General features: G+C 39.6%; 1 protein-coding gene across 1 annotated transcript; it reads left to right on the top strand.

Moving 5' to 3' along the window:
• Window positions 1–32: 32 nt before the first annotated feature.
• SH2D1A (SH2 domain containing 1A) lies at window positions 33–26,855 on the top strand. The gene is made up of 4 exons (XM_089678305.1): window positions 33–251; window positions 9,617–9,680; window positions 22,516–22,645; window positions 26,563–26,855. Exons 1-4 carry the CDS (start codon window positions 115–117, stop codon window positions 26,565–26,567), a joined length of 336 nt encoding a protein of 111 aa, XP_089534431.1. The 5' UTR covers window positions 33–114; the 3' UTR covers window positions 26,568–26,855.
• Window positions 26,856–27,995: the final 1,140 nt, after the last annotated feature.

Below are 27,995 nucleotides of genomic sequence, written 5' to 3'. Positions count from 1 at the left end.
TGAAATCCTGCATCACTCTGTAGCACATTGTTTCACTACAGGCTTGATGAGTTCAATTAACCTTTCTCTATATTCACTCATCAGCAAAAATATTCTATCCTGATCTGTGTAGAAATGGAGAATGTTTCAATTTATCATGGGAAGATTAGTCGTGAGATTGGAGAGAAACTCTTGAGTGAAGCTGGAAAAGATGGAAGTTATCTGCTACGTGACAGTGAGACAGTGTCTGGAGTGTATTGTCTATGTGTCCTGTGAGTACTCATTTAAGGGAGAGCCATGTGTTATTTTTAGTTATTAGTTTCTCCAAATGTAATCTAAGTGGATAATCAACTAAAAAAAAGCTCCAAAATATTAATCATTTTGCTTTACCCAGGGATTAAAAGTATGATGTTTGTATAATTCTCCAGGTTCTCTACTGTTCAGATCGAGCTCTAGGAACCTTCTCCGATGATGTAACCTTCCCCTTTCCTCTCTGTCTGGATATAGGATTGATCTCCACTGGGACTAAGTCTGTGGAAGCAGTGAAGGGGCTGGATTACTGGATTTAATGCTGGATGCTTTTTTTTAAACAATTTATATTTACTGTCATTTGAATGAAAAACAAATTGATACTTTTTTAAGGTGATTTTTGGACAAAAGTGAATCTGCATCAGGTCATAACTGCACTCAACCATTATAAATATTGTGTTCAAATCTTTGTACACATGTGCATCAGATAGGATTTCAAAAATGTTGTAAACATCCAAATTGAGAAATTATTTATGTTTATATGTGGATACCATTATTTAAGAGGTTTTAACATGTAGGTATATAGGATTAAATTATTTAAAATACACCTAGCCCATGGAGAAATTCTGTTTTCTTAACAAGTTATCTAAAAAGTACTTAGGTCAGGACATCTTATTCAACTGGGCAGTGGATTGGAATAGTTTACATTTATCACCATTCAAGGTTGCCACCAGCAACTTGCAACATAGTCCACATCTGCTGATTTGGCCACTCACCCCAATGCAACAATATATAAATAAGCGGATGCACAATGACTAGTCTGTCTTTAAATCAAGACTAGCCAAAATATAAGTAGAAGCAGTGAGCTTAAGCTTCATGCTCTATGCGTGCTTGAACATAGACTTATTGTCTATGACAAAGTTCAGCAAAGCATGTTACGTGTGATATGGTTGGTGAGTAATCATCTGCTTGCGTAGCAAATATGTTGCCAGATTGGGCATGGCATGTGTGAGTTAAAGTATATTTAATCATATATCATTGAGTGCAGACATTCTAAACTGAAGCCAAAGTTCTGGATTGTGCAGGAGACAATAGAAGAGTTTACATGCATAGTTGTCTGCTGCCACTGATTTCTAGAGATGGCACTAGGTTTTTATGACAAAAATATACTTTACTGCCACTTTTAATGAATTTTTCATATCTAATATGTTGTGTTGAAGCCTGCTAGCCATTCCCAGTATGAACATGAAGGTTTCTTTAAAAGCTTCTACTAAGCTGCTTTCTGTACACATTGCTCTTTAACACTCTGTATGTATGAGGTCTTAGAGTATTACAAGTCAATGTATACAAAAATTATCAGATATTCAGTTATGATCTCTTAGCCTATTTGAAATATAGATATTGTCCTTTGATCTATAACAATTTAAAAAGCACAAATTAATAAATAATGACAATTCAACATATGGCCTCATTCACACGACCGCTGAGGCCTGTTTACTGTGAAGGGGCCATTTTTTTCAGTGTCTTTAGATTCTAGGTACTGCTTGCAGGCAGTCCATTCAAGCCTAATAGGACACAGCGATTGCTCGGACACAGCATCCTGTCCTAATGTGACAGGTGTGCAGGTGCTGCATCGGTGAGCAGCCCCAAACATAGACAGTGTGCAATCAGGGCTGCTCATACGCTCATGCATGCTTGTCACACTACGACAAGTAGCTGTGTCCGTGTAGCTGCTGCGTCCTAATAGACATAAATTGACTTTTTGCATGCAGCATCTGGAGTTTATAGATGCTGAAAAAACTGTCCTGCTCCTATTATACGCACCTCAGTGCACATGTGAATGAGGCCTGATAGGCAGAAAAGGGAATTTATTATCAGAAAAACCTGGCACTGTCTTAAGAAATCAGCAAACAGCAATGCCATGTCAGCTCTTCTATTGTCCCCTGCATTATTCAGAACTTTTACATGTCTGCATTCAATTTTCTATGGATACATTTTCTTTAAATCATACTGGCCATGCCTGGTTGGGGAATATATGCCTTAAGTAATGTATATAGAAGTAGATGCAGAAGAAGAGAACAAACACATTGTTAATGATTGATGATAATAAAAAATGTTTTTTATTCTGGCATAAATACAAGCAACAATAAAGAACTCCTGTGTGGCATGCTATGCTTCAATTAAGCATAGAGAATTAGTATATATTAAAGTATAGAATATGAACAGCATTACTAAGACAATCTCAGCATGGCTCAGAAATAATCTTTTCCTGGACATTACACAATGGAATCCAGTTATTGAGCTGTGCATAAGCACTTTAATTCTGTCAAACTGTAAAGTTACTGTAGAGCTATGCAACTTGAACATCTGGATATCTTAGTTTATGCTTATATTTAGTATTCAAATCAAGATGTGCTCTACTTATGGTAGAAACAAAAGTAAATGCTCAGCACTTCCTCTCTTGCCGACAATGACATCTAGCATTGGCAAAAGAAGTGAGTGCTATAACAAACAAGGTAATGTTTCAACTGTCCTCCAGTATAAGGAGCCATGGCCCTGAATCACGATATGATTCAGGGTAACATTGAACTAATTACAAACAACATTCTAAATGAGGTAAGATAGAGATCCTATACACTTGAAGAGGTTATAAAGGAATTTTTTTTTTACCTTATGACATTCCCTGCATTAAAGGTAAAAATAAAGTCTCAGCATTTGAGTCCTCACTTGATCCAGCACTGTGCCCATCGGCAGCAACTCTCTCCTTTCTCCTTGCATTCACAGGACAGAGAAGCAGCATCAAGAGACATTGGCTACTGTTGCTGTCAGTCAAATCAGGGAGCAGAGAGCAGTGGGCAAGCCCAAGCAGTGTTGTGTGTGTCTACGGATGCACACAGCTTGGTTCAGAAGTAAGCTTGCACATGCACCCCTATAGGAAGCGGCTTCCTATGGTGGTGCATGGAGAAGAGAAGAAGGCAAGAGTGCTGGTGGCAGACCCCAGAAGAGGAGGTTCCGGGCCACTCTGTACAATACCATTGCACAGAGAAGATATGTAAAACATGTTTGGTATTTAAAAGAAAACATATTTTAGCCTTTACACTCTTTACAACTACTTCAAATGGTGCAGGCTCCTAGTTTGAATTAAACCATGCATTTACTTGTAAAAGCCATAACCTATGTATGTTCAATTTCATTATATATTATTACTATTGCTAGTGTTAAATTATGGTTTTAAAAAAATGTATCATGACATCATTTTCTATGCATAATTCCCCAAAAACTGTTAATGAAGACATGTTGGGATCCAAACTAACAAGTTGCAGTACTGAACTCCACTTTCCTGAAAAATGTTATATTGTTAGGTAGAATAAATAATTTTTTTTTTGTAAATATCTTAATGGGTAATCTTGCCCAGGTTCCCTGTTTCCTATTGGTGGTAGCATACCTTAAAGCCCAGATCCAGTCAAAAATATTTATTTGTTTTGTATAGAATGGGGAAGGGTTCCATTAGCTTCTTTATAATTCCATTAGGTTCCTATTGCAATCTGTGTTTCTAGTGGGGATATTTCCCTTCACCTCTTGTCAGAAGAGGAAATAACGTGAACTCACTCATTTAAGAACACAGTCAGAAACACATTTTTAGCAGAGTGAGAAAAGGTTAAAACTTTTAACAACTTTTTTATTAATGTTTTTGCCTTCCTGTGTCAGTGACAACCAATTTAAACTATTTATAGTATGAAATACTATAAATAGTTTATATATATACTATATATATACTCCAGAGATTGGAAATGAGGGAATATATCCAAAATGGGGTAACAGAGAGAAATAACAGCCGGACATAAAAGTAATGTTTCTCTACTCACTTTAAACTTAAAAAAAAGTTTTAATTTATTCTCTTGTTGTTTTTGCTTTTTTTTGTGACCAAACAGTGGTTGAAAAAGGTTGAAATTGCTAGAAAAGTGCTGGCCATATATTTATCCATTTGAAAACTTTCCATTAGCTTCTAACAAGAATGATTTCCTGGATTTGAGCAATCCAACAATCGCTTACTAGATGGAATCCATTAAGAATACTTTAATGCTACCGGAAGACACCTGTGATCAATTTACATCAAAGTTGTGATTGTTTGGTTACTTGAAGCTGAGAAATGATCGAAAGAAGGGATTGCTGTGGACCATTTAGTCACTACAATCTTTTGTGAACACTTAGTATTCACTTTGTGAAGCTTAGGTATCCACTAACCTAAATAAACCATCACATTTTAAAATAACTCCTTTAACCTGCTGCCCACCACCCGGCAATCACTAAGTAACATTGACAGGGGAAGAGACGTGTGTAAACACAGATCTCTCTCCTGCCAGCAACAACAATATGTTTCCCAAGTAAAACACACACAGCACATGTTGTAAAACTCAGCACAGCATAGCACAAGGTTAACCCTTTGATCGCCCCAGGAGTTAACCCCTTCCTGCCCTGTGTCATTAGTACAGTGTCAGTGCTTTTTATTAGCACTGATCACTATATTAGTGTTATTGGGATGACAGTGGTGGTTGGTCAGTTCCCACCTAGTGTCAGAATGCCTGCCGCAGCCCTGCTATAAGTCACTGATCGCTATCATTACTAGTATTAAAAAAAAAATTAAATTAAAAATTCTAGTATATATACCACCATTTGTAGACGCTATAACTTTCACATAAACCAATTAATTTACATGTATTGGGATTTTTTTCTAGTAAAGACATGTAACAGAATACATTTTAGCCTAAATTTATGAACAAATTTTATTTTTAAAATTTTTTTACTGGATATGTTTTATAGCAAAAAATCAAAAATATTTTTTTTTTCAAAATTGTCAGTCTTTTTTTGTTTAAAGCGCAAAAAATAAAAATCACACAGGTGATCAAATACCTCCGAAAGAAAGCTCTATTTGTGGAGAAAAACAGGATATAAATTTAATTTGGGTGCAGCATTGCATGATCACGCAATTGTCAGTTAAAGTATCTCAGTATCGCAAAAAATGGCGTGGTCAGGAAGGGGGGTAAATCCTCTGGAGGGCAAGTGGTTAAGAAAATTAACCCATACATTACCACTTGACTCAAAGCTGTTCATGTAAGTCAGCTATTAATTTGAATCTGCTATAATGAACTTAGTACATGATGTTACATGTTATTATAAGAATCTTAATCTGAGCTGAAATTTTTTTTACAGTTTAAAAGTTCAGCTGAAAGAGAAATCTGTGTTTTTAAGTGTGTCATTGTGCTTCAGTTTGTACATTTGACCTTACACATCCTTTCAATTTCTCTATGACTTTTTGGTGTACTGTGGAACATATTTAAAAAAACTACTAGTTTTGATCTACACTGAGGTTGGCTGAAGATGGTTATAGGTGACTACAAGATTCACTCATGCTTTTAACCAATACAGACCATGGGTAACCAACACCAAGATCTACTCATGAAATATGCAATGCTTTGAAAGACTCTGCAACCGTCACAGCTCTCTAATATAGTCTGTCCTCATTCCCTGCACAGGCCAGATATTTACAATTCTTGGCAAAGTTGGATTGCTAACATTATTGGCGTCTAGCTGTATGAACATTTGCCAACTAAAAGTTTATTATGATGTTAAACATTTTAAATAATTGGTATAAAACTTATCTCTTATTAACTACATTTGTTCACATTCTAAGATGTCTTACAACTATCAGCAGCATGCGGCTTTGATGTACATTATTATTTTTATTATTATTATTATACACGATTTATATAGATCCAACAGTTTGCTCAGAGCTTTACAATATAATGTGAGACAATACAGCAACAATACAAGTCAATACAAGAGGGATAGGAAGGCCCTGCTCCTCAGAGCTTACAATCTAGGAGGGAGGGGCTAGTGGTATAAAAGGTAGTAACTGTGGGGGATGGACTGGTAGGAAATTATTATTATGTAATTATTATGTAATAATATATATATATGATAACTACATTTTCTTATAACTATATATATATATATATACACATGTTAACACCTCTCCACAGCAGCAAGATCCTTATCTGGCGGTTTATTTGGGCAAATCTGGGCATCAAATCTTTGAATCACTGGAAAGACAGAAGTAATACCATGCCTCAAATATAAACTGTCACTGTGTGGTCTATTTACCAATTAGCTTCCAGGTTTTTTTTTTGCCAAAGCTTAATTGAACAATGTGAGGTTAGAAGCCGATTGGTATTTATGCAGAAGTGAGCCTGATTTTGCACTCTCCAGCATTAGTAAATTACCTAATTTCCCTTCCTGATTATTCAGTATCTCAATTACTTTTGACTATCCACACACACAGACCGTTGTTTGGTGAAATTGTTTTATTATGGCCCATATTTGTGGTATATTTTGTCATTTTTCACTGAAGAGAAGCAAATGATGTGCTTTCATTAAATTCTAGAAACACAAAACAGAAGTGCAGCACATTTTTTTTGTGTCTGTGCAAGTGAATATATTTTCAAAATCACAAATAAGGGCATATGTGAAATTAAAACTGACAGACATTTAGGTTCTCTTGTTTGTACTAGGAGAACAATGTCTTTAGTGGATGTGCAAGCTTTGAAGTGGTGGCGTAAAATGTGCTTTACAATAGGTAAAGCGGTTCAGTTCAGATAAGATCAGTTCCGTTAGCAGTAGAGAGAGGTAAATAACCTGTCAGAATATGCAGCTTAAAATGAACATGTGCCCAAATCATACATACTAAAGTATTTAGAAATGCTGAAACAAGCAGTAAAACATTTTTTATTAACCACTTGCCTACAGGGCATTTATACCCCCTTCCTGCCCAGGCCAATTTCCAGCTTTCAGCGCTGTCACACTTTGAATGACAATTGCGTGGTAATGCAACATTGTACCCATATGAAATTTTTATCATTTTTTTAGACAGATAGAGCTTTCTTTTGGTGGTATTTAATCACCTCTGGGATTTTTTATTTTTTCTTAAACAAACCAAAAACCACTGAAAATTTTGAAAAAAAAAAAGTTTTTTCTTAGTTTTTGTTATATAATTTTGTAAATAAGTGATTTTTCTCCTTCACTGATGTGCGCTAATAAGGCTGCAGTGATGGGCACTGATAGGCCGCACTGATGGACACTGATAGGTGGCACTGATGGGCACTGATGAGGAGGCACTGGTAGATTGCACTGATGGGCACTGAAAGGCAGCACTGATACATGACACTGATATATGGCACTGATAGGCAGCACTGACTGGCAGCACTGACTGGCACTGTTAGGCAGCACTGACTGGCACTGATAGGCGGCACTGACTGGCACTGATAGGTGGCACTGACGCGCACTGATAGGCGACACTGACTGGCACTGATAGGTGTCACTGATTGGCAGCACTGATAGGTGGCACTGATTGGCATGGATAGGTGGCACTGACTGGCACTGATGGGTGACATTGAAAGGCAGCTCAGATGGGCACTGATATGTGGCATTGATATGTACTGATATGTGGCATTGATGTGGCACTGATGGGCACTGGCACGTGGCACTGATGAGCACTGACTGCTGGCACTGAGGGACACTGACAGGTGGCAGTTCTGGGGCCACACTGATCATCAGGGCACACTGATCATCAGTGCTCTGATGATCAGTGTACATGTCCCCTCCGCGGAAAGCTGATTACCGGCTCTCCTCTCCTCTCGAGCTGTCAGCGTGACAGCTCGAGAGGAGAGAAATGCAGATTGGACACAGCTGATCACATGACCTGACATGACATCTTCAGCTCTTTCTGTGATCCGTGATCCGCTGTGTCCGAGGGACACGGCGCACCAGCGATCGCCACGCTGCGCACTCCCTGAGCCGCGCATGCGCGGTGAGAATGGAAGGACATCATATGACGTCCTATCAGAATGAGAGAACCAACTTGCGCCCGTCATTGTACTATTTGGCGGGCGGAAGGTGATTAAAACAATTCCTTGTTTATATTTGAATCGATAAACATTGTGAAGAAACTAATTTTAACATTTCACAACATAGGTATCAAAATATTAGCTTTTTTATACGAATAACTGAATAACTTCACATTAAAAACAAATAGGAAGGTCAGCGATGGCTTGTTTAAAGTAATTTTACTGCTTGTTAAAAATATATAAATATGTAGTTTGTTATCCATGGAGGGGACACAGTTACCCTTTATTTGACCATAAATAAAGGATTATTTTAACCAGTTCCGCGCTGCTCCATAGCAGAAATACTGATACAGGGCGGCATGGGTGCACAAAATAACTTTGCAGTTCCGGGTGGGGGCACACTTGAAACTGCTCTTTCCACTATTAATTGTTTCCTGTGAAGATGGGATGTTCAGGGAAGCATTACTGAGAGAGCAGATGCCAGCAGCTTTAAAAGTTGTAAATGTGCTGGGGTAGAAATTGTAAGGGTGTATTACACCTTTAACCTCCTTGGCGGTATGATTCCTTCCGATTTTTTGTGCTGAAAGCGGTACCATTTTTTCGCATGGAAATAGTTTTTTATTGTAGGCTGTAATTTTTAGGAAAATTTCCCCACAAATCATTATCACTCAATTCTGTAAGTGGTTCTGATTTACTATCGCTGTTCTCTAGCCGGTCTAAAACCGCTTTTGACGTAAAGGGACGCTTTTTGGACGCCATGGACTTTTCTAAGTTTCCAGGCAGAAAGAACAGACAAAATGCAGGCAGGGCACAGGACAAAGCACTAGGGACAATATGTATGTGAAATGGGATGAAACAGCAATGTTTTACTATTTAAAATTGAAAAAAAAAAAGACATTTTTAAAATTTTTTAAATTTCCCGCCGCCGGCGGCGCCCGTACGTCCCGACGTCACAGGGCCCGGAACACAGAAGCCGGATGCCGGCATCGGCCGGAGGAGATGGCCGGGGACGCTGCAGGGGACACATCGTGGGAACGAAGGACAAGGTAAGTGCTGCAGGGACCCCCAGAGCAGCGCCGCATGGTAAGCCCGAGTGTAGCTCGGGGTTACCGCTTGTGGTACAGAAATTTTACCCCGAGCTACACTCAGGAAAACTGCCAGGGAGGTTAATGAAATTTACATGAGATCACTTGCACTTCACTCGGGCTTTTATGTATGGAACTTTGTACAATTGAGTATTTTTTGGTATGTTGTTTCATACATGGTTTAGGCTGTGAGAAGTAAAAAAGACTTGCTGATTTTGATCACAAGCAACACATGTATTAGAGTGCTGAAGTGAGGTATTGTAGAGTTAAGATTGTCAGAAGTCAGGAAATGATGAATTTAAATTGGTTGACATGGTGTTTTTGTGTTACTGAATAAACTTGATTACTTTTATGAAGCTTGATAATAGCATAACTTGGTCCACATTTTTATTTTGTTTGCAGGTATAAGGATATAGTTTATACCTACAGAGTGTCTCAAACGTCAACTGGCTCCTGGTCAGCAGAGGTATGGATTTTAATGAATTTAGCATATTTTGTCAATAAATATTTAGGGGCCAGCCAACTAAAGGACAATTTGTTTTATTTAAGGAAGGAATTGTTACCTTTCATTCATATGCAACATATAACCTTTATATTTCTAGCACAAAAAGGAGGAATGCATATATTTCAGGTACCGCAACTGCTCAAACCACATTATTATTATTATTACACAGCATTTATATAGCACCAACAGTTTGCTCAGCACTCTACATTACAATGGGAGACAATACATGAGACAGTACAGTAACAATACAATAAAATACACGACGGGTTCGAGGGCCCTGCTCCTTGGAGCTTACAATCTAGGAGAGAGGGGAGAGTGGTACAGGAGGAGATAGCTGTGGGGGATGGAGTGGTGGGGAGAGTGGAGGAGATCAGCAGAATTTGTCAGCGATTAGATCTGGGGCTGGAAAGACAGATTGGAGTCTAGAATGACACCTAGTACTCTGGCTTGCGGGGTGGGGCTGATGGTGGTTGGTCGTGATGGAGAAGTCGAGGGGGGGGCGTGGGCTGGGGGGAAAGCTAGGAGCTCGGTTTTGGCAAGATTTAATTTGAGGAAGTGGAGTGACATCCAGTCTGATATGTCGTTCAGAAGGCTAGTGATTCGGGCGGAGACTGAAGGGGTGAGGCGAGGGGTAGAGAGATAGATTTCAGTGTCATCGGCATAGAGATGGTAGTTGAAGCCGTGGGAGTGTATCAGTTGACCAAGGGAGGAGGTGTAGATGGAGAAGAGAAGGGGCCCGAGGACAGAACCTTGGGGGACCCCTACAGAGAGGGGGAGTGAAGGGGAGGTGGCAGCGTTATAGGTAATGCTGAAGGAGCGTTGTGATAGATAGGAAGAGAGCCAGGAGAGAGCGGAGTCTCTGAGGCCGAAGGAGTATAGTCTTTTGAGGAGGAGGGGGTGGTCAACCATGTCGAAAGCCGCAGAGAGGTCAAGGAGTAGTAGCACTGAGTAGTGGCCATTGGCTTTGCCGGTTAGCAGGTCGTTGGTGAGTTTGAGTAGGGCGGTTTCGGTGGAGTGTAGGGGGCAGAAGCCAGATTGTAGGGGAGCAAGGAGGTTGTTGTCGGTGAGGTGGGAGCTTAGGCGATTATAGGCTAAGCGCTCAAGGAGTTTGGATGAAAATGGCAGCAGGGAGATGGGTCTAAGGTTGTTTGGGTCGGTGAAATCCAGGTAGGGTTTTTTAAGTATGGGAGTGATGTGCGCGTGCTTCAGAGGGGAGGGGAATGTGCCAGTAGAGAGGGAGAGATTAAAGATGTGAGGGAGCGTAGGATGGAGGAGGAGGGTGATCGTAGGAGTTGTGTGGGGACAGGGTCGAGAGGGCAGGTGGTAAGGCGAGCTTCAGAGAAGACCTTAGTGACCTTTTCGGTGGTAACGGGGTCGAAGGAGTGGAGTGTTGAGGGGGTTTTAGCGTGAGGAATGTTGGGCTGGGTGGAGGTCTGGACAGTGGTGAGGTCGAGGGAGAGGAGTGTTGAGGGAGTTTTCGTGTGAGGGATGCTAGGTGGGGCAGAAGTCTGAGCAGTGGTGATGTCCCTGCGAATTGCGTCGATCTTGCTTTGGAAGTGGTTAGCAATCTCGTGGACGGTGAGTGAGGTATTGGGTGGAGGTGGGGGCGTAGAGAGCAGGGAGTTGAAGGTGGAAAACAGCCAGTGAGGGCTGGAGGAGAGGGTATTGATGAGGGTTACAAAGTAGGCTTGCTTGGCAGCATGGAGGGAGGAAGTGTAGGTGAGGAAGGCGGATTTGTATTGGGTGAACACTTGCTGGGATCTGGTTTTGCGCCATAGTCGCTCTAGCGCGCGACTGCATCGCTTGAGGTTTTTGGTATGGTCATTCTGCCAGGGTTGAAGTGGTCAGGGTCTAATGTTTCGTGTGGTTAGGGGTGCTAGGGAGTCAGGAGCGGCTGACAGCGAGTTGCTATAAAGAGTAGTGGCCAGGTCAGGGCAGGACAGGGGAAGGATACTGTCGTAAAGTTGGTCAGCTGCAGAGTGGAAGGGGGCAGGGTTCAGGTGCATCCATGTCCTTTCATTTGCCCTAGTAAAATATTATAAATAAAAAGGAAGGTGCTTTTCAAGTCTGTCATGTGTAATTCTGACATTGATTATTAAAGCACAGCGCTTATTCTGACACAGGCATTCAAATCCATTATAAAGCTTCATCCACATCAGTTGTTTTGCCGAGCTTCACCCTAGCAGGTCCTACCTGCCACCATGAAGCTATGCTGAAGAGAAAAACAGTTTGTATGATGTTTCATTAACATTCATTAGTTGATGAGTCCTGAATTCCTACTCTTTCCTGCTCCTGCACCACTTATACCTGGGGAAAGTTTATGAACTGCTCCTGCTAACAGGACATTCTATTTACAGTATGTGAAGTACTAAACTATGCCACATGCTATGTGTTCTCTTGGTGTTAAAAAGTATGTTTAACCACTTGTGTTCTGCTTCGTGTTATTGAACTGTTGTATAACACTAGTCAGACAGTGTAACAATAATTCAGAAGTCAAGAAACGTGAGACATCAGATCTGTATGTATTCTTTGTTCTGAATAACTTTGTAAAACTACAACATAAACACAAACAAAACATATGTGTCAGTACATTAAACATTGTACAACAGCTTCATCCCATCAGTAAGTGTACTCACAGACAATTCCACCATATGTCCAGGAATAGCTTGGAGCTTCACTGTATGCTACTTGCTAGTTTCAGAAGCAGTCACAAAATGGAGGACAGGAAGTTCCAGCTTAGAGGTTATTGTATGTGAAAATTACCACTTCCTATAAATCCTGCTATAACAAGGCATAACAACTCTAACCACTAGATGGCAGCAACATCACATAACATTACATTATATTATATTACATTTATTATTTTCAACAATATGGACAGAACACTCCCTGCCTGGCATAATTTATTATGCCACTACCTATGTAACAACTGCTATGCAGAAAAACACACAACAGGCAAATGGAATCCTAGCTAATCTGAGACTAAAACTATAATGTCATAGTTCAACCATTATCCCACCAAAAACGGAGTATATATACGGTATACCAGTCTTTCTCAACCTTTGGAAGTTCAGCAAGAGACAAACGTCCACCCATTCTCAACAACCCATTCTTGTCTACGAAGGGGCTGAGCTTCCTAAGACGGCTTTGTTTTGGGAATGTCTTTTGTTTTGTGATGCAGTCAATTTCCTTCTGGAAATGTTTGTTTTGAACAGAAGAAATTATAACAGACTTTGCCCGAGAAAGTTCTTCTAGATCGACCCGTTCATGGAAACTTTCCCAGCTTCTGACCTGATCGCTATTGGTTTCCCTCCGGAAGGTTTTAGCGACGTGGATGAGTCTGGTTAGGGTTTTAACTAATATCTTCCAGCAAGAAAATCTCTCAAAGCAATGTGAATGAAGTGCTTCAGAAGCTTTGGTACTGAAACTTGTAATTTCCGATCTGATTTCAGGGTCAGCTTCGGGCTCTATGAGTGGATAAACATTAGCAGTGTCTATATCCTTACAGTGTGGTTGGTACAGAAAGGATGGGCCTGAGAACCATATAGAGTTCTGCAAGCATGCTGCTTGAGTAGGTCTAGTGGCAAAATCTGCAGGGTTTTGCTCTGTAGATACATAGAACCACTGATCTGGGTGTGTAGATTGCCGGATTCTATTCACTCTGTTGGAGACATACAGATAGAATCTCCTTGTTGTGTTGCAAATGTACCCCAGGACAGTCTTGCTATCAGTGAAGAATTTCACAGCATCAAAGTCAATGTCTAGTTCATAAATGTTTAGCTCAGACATTTCGACTGCAAGTACAGCAGCACCCAACTCTAAACAAGGAATCGTGTGAGCAGGTTTAGAGCTTAATTTGGACTTTCCTATAACAAATCCAACACGGCACACATTTTCTGCATCAATTACTTTCAAGTAAGCCACTGCACCTATCGCTATGGTGGATGCATCTGAGAAAATGCACAGTTCTTTCCTGCGAGCTGTTGATAGAGATATGGGAACATAACATCTGTCTATTTTTAGGTGCTCCAACGCTTGCAAGGATTCTGTCCATTGAACCCACTCACATAGTCTCCCTTCTGGAAGCAATGCATCGAATTCACTTTTCCCAGATGACAGTTCCCGAACTAAGGCCTTACCTTTTATTGTCACAGGTGACACAAACCCTAGGGGATCATAGAGGCTACTTACAGTGGATAGCATTCCTCTTCGTGTAAAGGGCTTTTCCTCTGAAGAAACTTGGAAAACAAATGTATCTGTTTCTAGATCCTAGCTCAGGCCTAGGCTTCTCTGCAGAGGAAGGGTGTCCGTACCTAGGCAAAGATCTTTAAGGTCCTTGGCTCTGTCTGCTACAGGGAAGGCTTCCATTACTCTTTGGCTGTTGGAAGTGATTTTATGAAGATGCAGATTGGATTCTGCCAGCATTTGCTTTGCTTTACGGAGGATGGAAATTGCATCTTCAGGTGTGCTAGCAGAAGCGAGTCCATCATCTACATAGAAATGCCTCAATACAAAGTGTTTGGCTTCTTGTCCATAGAACTCCGCATTTTTCTGGGCAGCCTTTTGCATGCAGTATATAGCGACAGCAGGAGAGGGCCTGTTGCCAAATACGTGCACTTTCATTCTGTACTCGACAATTTCCTTGTCTATGTCATTGTCTTCATACCATAGAAAACGTAGAAAGTCTCTATGGTCCTCTCTGACAAGAAAGCAATAAAACATTTGTTGCACATCTGCTGTGAAAGCAATGGGTTCTTTTCTGAAGCGCATAAGGACACCTAGCAAAGTATTGTTTAGGTCAGGGCCACTTAACAGTACGTCGTTTAAAGAAACTCCTTCATACTCTGCACTGGAATCAAAAACTATTCTGACTTGGTTAGGTTTGTGTGGATGGTAAACACCAAACATGGGTAGATACCAGTGTTCCCTATCTGTCTCATTTGATCCTGCAACTTCAGCGTGATCGTTGTCCAGCATCCTTTTAATGAATTCAGTGAAATCTCTTTTCAAGTCTGGCTTTCTCTGTAGTGTTTTGCTGAGTGAATGCAAACGCTTCATGGCTTGCTCCCTGTTACAAGGCAAAACACGTCTGGGTGTGCAAAAGGGGAGAGGGGCCACCCAACTGTGATTTTCATCTTGGTAGGCCTCTCTATCCATAATCTGTAAGAAGGTCTGATCCTCTATAGAGAGGGCCTGTTTATCATCATCTTTAGTTTTATGGAACACTGTAATCCCTAGATTGTCTGTCTCAATGTCGGAATTGACTTCTTCTTTGCCATATGTAGAAGAGTCCCAGTGTTGTGTTGACCTGCCAAAGCTTTCCTTGACAATGAAGCTGTTGTGACAGGGACTGAGAAGAGATGTACGTCCATTTGTTAACACAGATGTCTTCAAAATACTAATGTTGTCAGGCTGGTGCACTGTCCCCAGGCAAACTTCTCCTACAATGACCCACCCCAGGTCCAGTCTCTGTGCATAGGGGGCTTTGTAAGGTCCATTGATTTGCTGGCGCACCTTGTGTACCTGAAGGATGTCTTTTCCAAGAAGTAGAAGGATAGAAACATCTGGCTCAACAGCTGAGATAAGGTGAGCAATTGAGCGGAGGTGAGGGTGATGATGATGATGGTGAGGGAAAATCTGTTTTGTCATGAGGTATCATGCCACACTCTTATTTAGGGATTCAATGGTAAAGCCAGTAGCTCTTCTCCCTGCGGTTTCAATTGTCCCCGCACATGTCTTTAGGGTGTATGGAACTGCACTTGCCTTAAGGTTAAAGGTATCAAAGAAGTCTGACTTTGCAAGGGATCTGTTGCTTTGTTCATCCAGCACTGCATATATTTTCACTGCCCTTTCTCTCTTGCCAGTGGGATATACAGTCACTAAACAGATTTTAGAGCATGATCGTGCACTCTTGCCTTGTCCACATACTTCAGTGCAATTCTACATCACTGAAGAGAGTGGGGTCTCTTGTTTCTCCCTGCCCTGATCTTTCATGGGTTCTACAGTCTCTAGTGGTAAAGGAGCAGGGCCAGGGTGCAAAGCTGCAATATGTCTCTCACTGCCACATTCTGTACATTCCACTGATATTTTACAGTCTTTGGCAATGTGGTAAGTAGATCCGCAGCACTTAAAACAGATGCCGTTTTGTTTAAGGAAGGACATCCGCTCTGCAATAGGTTTGCTTCTAAAGCCTTTGCATTTCTTTAGTGGATGTGGTTTTTTGTGTATTGGGCAATGTCTATCTGGATTTTCTATTGTATGTACCTTATGGGTGCTTTGACAGTCTGACTTCCGAAGGTACAATTGTTTTGTGTGTGGATACAGAGGTCTTACCGTGAGGTCTGTAAGGTCTTTGTGATTGATTGCCGCTGGTGGTGAAGATGAAACTGGGATCACTTCGGATTTTCGCTTGCTGTCGGACAAACCTAGAGAACACAGAGAAAGGGGGAAAAGCGATTCCATACTCTTCTTTGAATGTACCTCCCACAGACATCCACTTGTCTTGCAGATTTGAAGGTAGTTTCTCTACTATGGGATTAGTGCCTCTGGCCATATCCAGATATGAAAGCCTTGGCAAGTAGCCATCCTCTTTGGCATATTCTATCTCTAGCAGAAGATCACTCAGTTCTTGTAGCCGCACGTTGTCTCTGTGGCCCACCTTAGGAAAGACTTCAAGTTTTTTCAACAGTGCTCCATTAATTACCTCTGAGGATCCATACGTTTCTTCTAGTCTTTTCCAGGTCATGTTGAGTCCTGCTGCAGGGTTGAACAGGTTTGCTCTTCTCATCCTCTTTGCATGCTCTGCCGACTTGGTACAAAGCCATTTTATCATTAAATCAAACATTTCTGCTGGCGATAAGTTCAGACCTCTAGTGGCATTCAGAAATGAAGCTTTCCATGCCCAATAGTTTTCAGGACAGTCATCGAATTGGAGAAAGCCTGAGCTGACCATTTCTTTGCGGATGAGATATTTGGTGACATCCACTGCACATTGTTGTTCGCACATGTAATCTTTAGGTTGAGGCGGTGGGAACACTTGTTTTTTTGTTCCTAGGGGATTCTGGTGCTTCATTTTTGGTTTGCTGGCAGCCACTGACCTCTTGTGGTTGATTAGGCCTGCCCAGGGGGCAACCCTGTATGGTTTTTATTGCTTTTTATGGTTTTTATTGCTGCCTGTGTCCCTGCTTTGTCCTGACCATTTTCTTTGGGACAAAAAGTGATCGGAAATGCAAAATATTAAAGTTGCCACCAGAACAGGAGTAGAAGGTAAATCTTCCTATACTGCCGTATTCTGGAGGCGACTATCTAAAAGAGGATTTCCCTTTTTTTCTTCTCTGCCTTTGAGACAGTAACTAATGGGGGAAAGACATCATAAAAACAGTTAAAGGGTAACTCCACTTTTGTGAAAAAAAAAAACTATAGCATATAAAGAAAAAATAATATAGCCTATACAATTACTAAATATGCCATATTGTAATTTCTTGTTATTAAAAATTACCTTTCCATTTCAGCCTGCAGTTATTATAATTTTCTGTAAAATTCAATGCAAGATGGCAACATGCAGGCCTTTTTCACATAGTTGGTGTACAGAACTTCCCCAGAAATGTAATTTTTTAGTCATGTGTTTGACTTACTGATTTTCCCAGAAGTCTGCACTAAGATACTAAGATACATCTTCTGCAATACAATTTATATTTTTATTGAGATAATCCCTAAGGGATAATTACTTTTAAAGGGATGCAGACACTGCAACTTTCCTAATTTGAAGACAGCAAGTTCATCAGCTGATTATATTGAACACAGGCACTTCCATTCAAGAACTACATTTCCAAGGACAAAGTGGAACAAATAGCTTTTTCTTAGGAACAGAAATCAGTAGGGGGTCTGCTACAAAGTTTGTTAAAATCCTAGCAGGGTAACTAGATCACTCAATTTGCAAAAGGGTTTGGGCTTGTATATATACTTTAAGATATATGTAAACCCAAAAGTAAAAATCTACTATATTGCATAATTTATATATATTTATATTGTAAAGCACTGAGCAAACTGTTGGCGCTATATAAATCCTGTATAATAATAATATGTATGTACTACAGTGCTGAGAAAAAATATTTGCCCCCTTCCTAATTTTTTTTTTATGCATACTTGTTCCACTTCAGATCATCAAACAAATTTTATTATTACAGAAAGATAACCTGAGTAAATGCAAAATGCAGTTTTTAAATGATGATTTCATTTATTAAGGGGAAAAAGCTGTCCAAACCTGCCTGGCCCTATGTAAAAAAGTAATTGCTCCCTAAACCTAATAACTAGGTGTGCCTCCCTTAGTGTTAACAACTGCAATCAAGATTTTGTAATAATTGGGAATGAGTCTTTCACATCACTGTGGAGGAATTCTGGTCCACTATTCTTTGCAGAATTTTAATTTAGCCACATTGGAGGGTTTTCGAGCATGAACCGCTTGTTTAAGGACATGCCACAGCATCTCAATCAGATTTAAGTCCGGACTCTGACTAGACAACTTTAAAATCTTAGTTTTGTTTTTTTTTGAGCCATTTGGAGGTGGACTTACTGGTGTGTTTTGGATCATTGTCCTGCTGCATAAACCAAGTGCGCTTGAGCATGAGGTCATAAACTGATGGCCAGACATTCTCCTTCAGAATTTTCTGGTAGAGTGCAGAATTTATGGCTCCATCAATTATGGCTAGTTGTCCAGGTCCTGAAGCTGCAAAGCAGCCCCAGGCCATCACACTACCACCACCATGTTTGACTGTTGGCATGATGTTCTTTTTATGAAATGCTTTGTTAATTATATGCCAGATGTAACAGGACTCACACCTTCCAAAAAGTTAAACTTCTCATCTTTGTGTTCTTTTTAATCAGCAGTGGCTTTTACCTTGTACCTCTCCTATGGATGCCATTTTGCCATCTTTCTTATTGTTGAATCATGAACACTGACCTTAACGGAGGCAAGTGAGGCCTGCAGTTTTTTGGATGTTGTTCTGGGTTATTTAATGACCTCCTGGACAAGTTGTCATTTTGCTCTTGGAGTAATCTTGGTAGGCTGGCCACTCCTGGGAATGTTCACCACTGTTCACAGTTTTCTCCATTTGTGGATAATGGCTCTCACCATGGTTAGCTGATGTGCCAAAGCCTTAGAAATGGCTTTGTTAACCTTTCCAGACACATGCCAATTACTTTGTTTCTTTTTTTCTTTAGATCACAGCATGATGTAATGCTTTTTGAGATCTTTTAGCATGCTTCACTTTGTCTGACAGCTTTGTCAGACAGCTTCTATTTAAGTAATTTCTTGATTCAACATGCCTGGTGGTAATCTGGGGTGTGGCAAGTAAAATGTAATTCAGTTTTCAAAAAAAATGTGGTTAATCATAGTTAAATCATGATTTAGCAAGGGGGACAATTACTTTTTCACATGGCCAGGCAGGTTTGCAGTTTTTTTCCCTTAATAAACAAAATAACTATTTAAAAACTGAATTTTGTATTTACTCAGGTTATCTTTGTGTAATAATAAAACTTTTTGTATACTGTACACAGTTTGTACTGTATTGCATCTTGTTTTCACCTGTTGTCTGCCTGTAAGTCTGTTATTTACACCTTCCTTTAGCAGACCAAGCTTCCTAGCAAAAGTATCAGCTAGAGGGTTTAGACAACCTATTTACTACTGACAGGAGTGCTTATAATGATTCGCTTGTATTAATTTAACCCTTTAAACCTTTATCCCAAGGAAAAATTTTTTTGCAGTAACTGCTTAAAGAGTGTTATCTGGAGTTTATATCTAAATCTGCTATTCTAACACTACCCTCTATCAGATTAAAATCGCTGCTGTCTATAGTGGCTTCATTGCTCCTTCATAGAGGGATGACACCTAACACAGAAAGTGTGTTACTGGCAGATTCACCAACTGAAACTAAAGGGAAAAACTAAAAAAAGAAAATCAATGCAACCTCCAAAACTCAGCTAAGTAAACAAGGTGAAGCTATATTCACTTTGAATTATGAAGCATTTCCAAGAGAAATAAAAGAAATGAATATTGCCTTACACATAAGTGGATGACTAAAACAATTAAAGATTCACCTTACTCACCAAGTGAAAATTGTCTACTTAATAATTAATCAGCCCCACCCCATGTGTCCATTAGCATAAGCAGTGGCAGAGAACATTCCTGCTGTCATTCACTTTGTCATTCTGCTGTCTTCCATGTCAGTGTACTGGATTGAGGAATGTTATTTATTTTCTCAGCACAGGTGCAGGATATTGTAGAATGGGAAATTCTAATGAAAACATCATACTTTGATATGTCTTTGATGTTTCTACCTTACATTCACCCTACTGGCAGGAAACGGGACATTATTTACTATAACTGCATGCAAAGTTTGGTGTAGCTCTACATAGAAACCAATCAGCTTCCAGGATTTATTGCCAAAGCTTAAAGGGGAGTTCCACTCACCCTGTCAAAAAATAAAAGTGTAGCTGCTGACTTTTAAAAAACAGCCACTTACCTGTCCCTCGTTCCCATGGTGTGTCCCCCGCAGCTCATTTCACAGGCCGCCCTGTATTCCAGGAGGCCGGCATCTTCAGTGTGGGCACCCGGCTGTGACAGCTTTCGACTTCACAGCTGGATGTCCACTGCGCATGGGCGAGTAGCACTGCGCTTCATCAATGGTCCTGTAGTCTTCTGGGACCTGTCACGTATCCCAAAAGACTAAAAGGAGGGAGGGAGGACACCTTCCGTTTCCGATCGTCTAGGTGATCAGACCGGAAGTCGGAGCGGGTACCTGTCAAATTTGGGAACCCACTCCCCTTCTCCCCCCAAAGGTGCCAATCCTTAATGGGAAGCAGGGGAGCAGTCCTTAAAGCGGAACTTCCCCTTTTGGTTGGAGCTCCACTTTAATTGAACAAGCTGAAATTAGAAGCCGATTGGCTACCATGCACAGCTGCACCAGGTTCTGAGTGCACCAGTTTTAGTAAATCCATCCCTCCACCCTCCTAGTGTAACTACCAGAGAAAGAAACACATTGAAAATGATGCTCTTTATTCCATTTGTTCTACAAATCTGACTTGATATGTATGTCTATTAGTTGTGCCCCAAACGTGATTGGTCAGCATCAACCCACTGGGGTTTATTAACCCCTTCACGCTTAAGGGTAAAACAAATCTTAACGCCTAAGCACAATTTTGCAATTTTGACATGTGTTTGTAAAACTGTACATATCATCACAACTACTTTGTACATCCAGGTGAGTTATACCTTGTTTTTTTCAGGACAAATTGTGCTTTCATTTGATGGTAAATGGTAATGAATATCTCCTGATTTTTTTTTATTACCAAAGGAAAAGTGGCCCAAAATAGTAAAAAAAATTATCATATTTTTTAATTTAGCTGTGTGTTTCTTGTTACTACCATAACCTACCTCCAAAGAACAACCCAAAATAAATTTTTAAGCGCTTGAGGATCGCAGTGATACCATATATGTGTATGTTATTTGTTGTTTGTACCCGTAGTACAGCCTAGAAATAATAGTACACATTTTGGTTTTTTTACCTAAAACACATTGACACTAACTGACACTGATACCAATTTAAAAAAAAAGAAAAATCTGACCTTTGACCTTGACCCAAACACTAACCCTGGCACTGAACAAGATCACACCTTCATCTAGGTATTTTTCTTTATTTTTTAATATTTCGTTATCTTTTTTTTTTTACCAACAGTTTTTTTCATTCTCTATGCAAGGATAGAGAGAGAGAGAGAGATACAATATATCTCTCTTCTCCATTCAGAGAGAAAAAAAAAACAAGGCTGCGGGCTGTACAGTGACTGATCACTGTGATAGCCAATCAGAGGCTATCACAGCTATCATGTGACCCAGAATCGGGAGTCCCGGGTCCCGGTCATTAGAATGGGACCTGGGGCTCTCAGTGACACACTGGCGTTCTCCCAGCACAAAGACAGATGCGCAAATATGCAGCCCTACGGAAAAAAACCCAGTTCTGTAAGGCTGCATATTTGTGTTACGTCAGTGTGAAGGGGTTAACTAAAACTGGTTCCCTCAGTATCTTGTGCACTCATGCATAGAAACCAATCAGCTTCCAGGTTTTATTGCTAAAGTTTAACTGAGCAAGCTGAGGTTAGAAGATGACTGGCTACCATGCTCAGATACACGAGATTCTGAGTGAACCAGCTTAAGGCTAGGTTCAAACCTATGCAGTTTGCGTTTGATCAGTTTCTGCATTGCATTTTGCGGTTTTGCCGCATTTTTTATGTGTTATGTGTTTTAAAATTTTTTTTTTCTTGTTGTTAGGCAGATTTAAAATGCAAAATGCATCAAAAATGAAAAAACGCAGCAAAAACACACTCCATGCTTTTCTGCAGAGTTTCCATTGAAGTCTATAGAACGAAAAACGCAACTTTTTGCATTAAAAAAAGTCCCTGACCGTTTCCAAAAAATGCACTGGGTGAAACCGCGGAGATGTGAACGTGTCCCGTAGGAAATCACATTAAATGGACTGTACTGCGTTTCTGGAAAACGCTGCGGAAAACGCTTAGGTGTGAACCTAGGGTTAACTAAATAAACCCTATAGTGTCCTAAGACTCCAGAGTTGGTAAACCCTTATATTCAGCAAAGACCTGCTAATTTTGGGCCTGTGTAGGGGATATTCCTGTTATAATGAATTACTCACTTAACAAATGTCATAATGCAAAACTGATATCACAATAAATACGGTACATAGAATTATGTCACAGAAATTGCTGAATATACATGTCCGTTATCTAGGCAGCACCAGGAGTCCCTAAAAGAATGTTTCGAAAGGTTCAGAATCTAATTTGTGCTTACCAGAAGCCAGGCCAAGGAATCGCAACTCATCTGCAACATCCTGTTGAGAGAAAACAGCCAAAGATGAAAGGTAATATATTATGATATGATGTACTATGATACTGTAATATGATGTTCTGTGTATACAGGGACAATTTCAGAGATGCCTCAGCTTGTTTCATAGATGTAATAAGTACCCCCTCATTCCTTAAAGTGGAATTTCAGGCTAGAAAGAACTAAGCTTAGGGGCACTCTTTATGTCTGGAGGAAAAGAAATGTAGTCTTCAAACACGGAAAGGTTTTTTCAGTGAGAGCTGTGAAATTGTGGAATAGACTCCCTCAAGAGTTGGTTCTGGCCAGCTCAGTGTATTGCTTTAAAAAAGGCCTGGATTCTTTCCTAGATACACAGAATATAACTGGATATTAACATTTATAGGTAACGATGATCCAGGGAATATCCAATTAACTCTCGGGGCATCAGAAAGGAATTTTTTTTCCCTGCAGGAGCAAATTGGATCATGCCTTGCTGTTTTTTTTTGCCTTCCTCTGGATCTTTTTTTTTACTGATTGAACTGGATGGACTTTTGTCTTTTTTCAGCCAGACTAACTATGTAACTGTTCACACCCCCTTCTAACGGTCCTCTGAAGCCGGCTACTGGAGAGATCATGTGACCCGACCAGAGTGTCCTGAGAATAGGTAGGTATAAGCATCTTCCTTCTACAGGGTAGTTAGTATAGGATTTAGAAGGTGAATGGGAGCAGTTTTACACTTAGTTTTAGCCTGGAATTTCACTTTAAGCATTGTTAAATGGAAGAGGAGCTCTGTGAAGGAAAAGGAAAATTTAAAATACAGTTCAGTCAAATATGTTAATTCACCCTTTGGACAAAACCTTGCTAATCATGTTTTGGTTTTTCACTGAGGTGTTGCTTGGTGCACCAATCTAGCCAGGTATCTAACATATGTTGTCTGCTTGTGATTTTGAAGGCTGGGGATCTTCAGATCTGTGCATTAATTATGAATAGTCCTGATGCATGTAATTTTAAAAAAGCACTATAATTTGCATCCACTGCCTCAAACCAGAAGCTGGGAGGTTGAACCTCACATTGCTGAATTACCAGGCTGTAATCCCATTTTGGGCCTATTCTGAAAGTTCTGCTCAGTCTATCAATTGTATATAGTGCTTTATACAATTGTATATAGTGCTTTGTATGTATTATTTTCTTTACATTATTATTATATTTATTGCCATTTTATTTACACAATATACTTAACACCTTGAGTAAGCTTCATAATTGTGAGCCCTCATGCACACTTGATGTCTTTACAGCTGCTGTTTCTGGCTTTTGACGTTTTTTCTACAGCTAGTAAACCCCCAGCATGTTATCCTATGTGTCCATGAATACAAAGACTGTAATCAACATTTTTTGGCAGGGACATTTTTTGACTGGAAAAAAACCCAGGACTAGTGGGTTTCTAGAGTAGGTTTATTAGCTGTAAAAATGCTCTAACGCTGCAAAACGTGGTAAAACACCACAAACTGGCATTTTTGGACTCTTTTTAACCACAAAAATATTTTTTTGGTAAAAGAAACCTCAAAAAACCCAAACATGGAAAAACGCTGCTAAACGCAAATGCAAAAATGCTAAAAAAAAGCTGATAAACTTTTTTAACGTGACTTTACACAGCTAACGTTACCAGCGTTATCAAAATGTTCAGTGTGCATGAGGAGATAGAAAAGTTAAATCAAAGGTTTATTTAGAGTTGTAATAGCAAGGATGTGAATATTTATGCAATCAAGATGTCAGTTGGCTTTGGGAACTCCAGGAGTGAAGGAACCTGATGAGAGGAGCAGGAATGGAATTCTGAGTGCAGTGCAGACACACAGGAGGGCAAGGATTAGGGGATACAGACAGGAAAATAGCACATTACCTGCTGGTGACAAATGTTCCTCACCCATTGAGGAGAACCTGGCCTTCACCAGAACTGTTCAAGCACAATTTACTTGTATGACAAAACAACTAATAGTAAGTGACCCACAGGATTGTCTAGCAGGAAAACCACAGACACAGACAACAACAGACAGAATGCCAGAACATAGCAGACATGTATGTCTGTACCACATGGGTAGGAGCAACAAGGTACACATACAAACGGATAGGATCAGGAACGTAGATAATACAAGTCAGATATAAAGATCATATTATAATATTCAAGATAGAAAGTCCCAGCCCAAATGCAAAACATACAGAGAGCAAAGTGCAAAAGTTAGAACTGATAACCCAATGTTGGGTGCACCTGCAATTAATAGAGACCATAAATAACTATGAACACAAAACACATGAGAAACAAATCAAGATAGATTGGGAAAAAAACACACAAGACTTGAGACATCAAAGAGGAACACAAACTAGACTCACGACACAAGACTTTTCAATTTGTGTGTTGCTGGATTATTATTAGGAAACACTGACCACATAATTTGCAATTGATTTGGTTAGTATCTAACATTTATATTTTGATTTTGCAATGTTTCACAAAATATACAGTAGCTGCATTCAGTTTAAAGCAAATGTTGTGTATAAATATAATTGAACAGCATTGCACAGCATTAGACTGTAAAGTTGCCTTATGTACATAAAACAGCTCAGCTTTATAAATGAGTGATTCTTTCATAAAGTTGACTGGATCTGATTGTATGGCTGAAGCTAACCTATAACACCATTTATCAGAAAGTTAACATAGGTGATTATACTCACAAACTACATAAGAAAAAGGCTCATCTCAAATATCCAATATCAAATAACCGGTTACCATTAGCAACACTGCATACTGGGAGAGTCCCAAAAGCACAAACGACCATCCTAGAGATAGGTGGTCATGGGATGACGGTGAGTGTAAATCCATGTGGGGCAACAGTCTGAGCACAGTGGAGCACCAGCTATTGTACAGGGAGTTCACAATCAAGAATCACAGCACTTTGCACTTTACTTTCACTTATTGGGACTGAACAAGGAATATCAGTGTCAATATTGTTTTTTTCAGATATCGTCACAGAGCACTTCATATTTGCAGTATATCTGCGCAGTCGATATGGCATTCACCATCAATCCAATGCTGCATCTGTCTCCCGCTACCTCTAAGAACGAGAACTGAGCGATTAAAGATCGCTGATTGCTCAGATCTCGTCCTTCAATGAGCAGAGAGCCAGTGACTGTTAATTATCAGCTCTCTGCTCAGCCCCAGCAGAGGTCACTGAAGCACCGGACTGTAGAGTGGTTGGTAGCGGCTGACTCAGGCTTTCACCTGGCTCTAAGAGGCTGAGCCAGCTGCCGGTCAGGCTTCTTGGTGGATTCTGACATTAAAGTTGGAATCTCTCCAGATATTGGACTGGCTGAGTGACATCAAACGGTAATGAACTTGGCTGAATCTGTGTCACAGGAGTGTTGAACTAAGTGCAATCCTGTGATCTACAGGAGAAATATAGCCAAAAAGGCTTAGGCCCTACTTCTTCTTTAAACTGAAAGCAGTGAATGCTGCAATATCATACTATAAATTGCCCAAATACCGAGTAAATGTTAGCCTTGATTCACACCAGTATGGCCTTGAAATCATGTTACTTCGTGTAACTTCAAAGCTGACTATTGAGTGCAACTTCATTGTGACTGGCTGACACTCTGTGCGACTTCATTTAACAGATGTCATTGCAAGTTGTAATGAAGTCACACAAAAATAGGGCAGGAATCTTTTTGTTTAGTCACACCAATTCAAACAGTTCCATTACCAATAATAGGGGGCGATTTGTCATGTGACTTTGAACTCTCAAGTCACGTGACAAGTCGCACTGGTATGAACCAGGGCTTAATGAAATGTCTTTATACATAACCAAAAGATACAGAAAGATTACACTTTATATAGGAGATACTGTACAAGCACATGGACAAAATTTGGTTTTATGAAACACAAAATGATTACAATGAGAATTAACACTTTGTTTTTCCTTATTGCAGGTTAACAAAGTATACCAGCATCAACAGATCCTTGATTAGATGCCATGCCTATGTTTAAAAAAAATTGGAAAGTATACTCTCATTGCCAAAAAAATGACTGACCTGAACAATTTGTTTTATTTGGTGGGTGCTACACAAAATTAACCATACATCTTTCATTTTGTAAGGTATCCATCTTAATTGGGAATTTGTTTTGGGGCTTCTTTGTAGTAAAATGGTATATCTATATTTTTTAGTTGTACTTAGAAAGAAAAAAACAAAAAGCATACAAAATGCAGAATAAAATATAGTCTACTTAAACTGTTATCTCTTACATTTTCCAGTGTGATCCATCAAAATGATGTTTATATATATATATATATATATATATATATATATATATATATATATATATATATATATATCTTAAACAAAGCTATCAATATTTTTTATCCCAATATAATATACTTTACACTAACATAGATCTGTGCATAAAACTACAATGCTACAGTTCACAGCATGGAAAAATGAAACAAAATTTAACAATTTCTGAACACTTAGGCTGGCCATACATTATACAATGTTATTGAGAATTTTGCTTTAGATTTACCAAAAACCATATAATATGAGATCAAACCTAAACAACACCTTCAATTGTATCCAATTAGGCAGGCCCTTGCACAACATAATTGAAGGTAAATGTAAAGGAAATTGGGCAGAAATTGGACAGAAAATTGTATAGTGTATGGCCAGCCTTAATTTTAAGTTTTGATTGCCATAACTTAAGACCTGTTGTAATCATTTTACTTTTTATTTGTAGACAATTGCATTTATAGAATCCTTAGTATCCAGGTCTCCTTGCTGTACTAATGAGTAGAACAGTGGCTCTTAAGGACTTGCCCTGCAAATGTAGCATGAAACAGTGGTTAGTAGTACAGTCAGGCCCATCTAAATAACAATGGAAGTATGTTCAGTGGCCATTACATTTTTAAAAGAACAAACGCAGATTTTTAATAATCCATGTTAAGGATCAGTCAGGCAATAATATGTTTATTTTTGTATATTTTGCACAAAATTTCTTGTTTCAAGCCACATAGCAATGTTCGATCTGTTTTCCTAATTCTAGCTATGTCAGGGTATGAGACTATACATATATGTACATGAACAACATAACATACCTGTAAAACAAAACACTTATTTTTTTCCCTTACTTTCTAGTTATTTTAGTAAATGCTTAGTAATGCATGTGTCCTAGTGATCTCTATACAACAAAAGGGTTGCAAGCAAAATCTCTTTGGCACATGAGTAGTGTGTGAAGTGTACACTCCCGGACATCTGCAAGAATGGAGTTGGGTGGCAGGTTGATGTGACTATAGCGTATATACACAGGGGTTACATCATTAGTAAGCAAGGCTGGAAGATGCTGGACCCAGAAGACTTGCAAAGATTTTAGC

The sequence above is a fragment of the Staurois parvus genome, unplaced genomic scaffold, assembly GCF_062004578.1.
Source record: "Staurois parvus isolate SC_StPar_1 unplaced genomic scaffold, SC_StPar_1.0 ptg000202l, whole genome shotgun sequence".
In the NCBI taxonomy this organism is placed as follows: domain Eukaryota; kingdom Metazoa; phylum Chordata; class Amphibia; order Anura; family Ranidae; genus Staurois; species Staurois parvus.
Note: the sequence above shows the minus strand (reverse complement) of the source record. Positions and strands in the feature narration are given on the sequence as shown.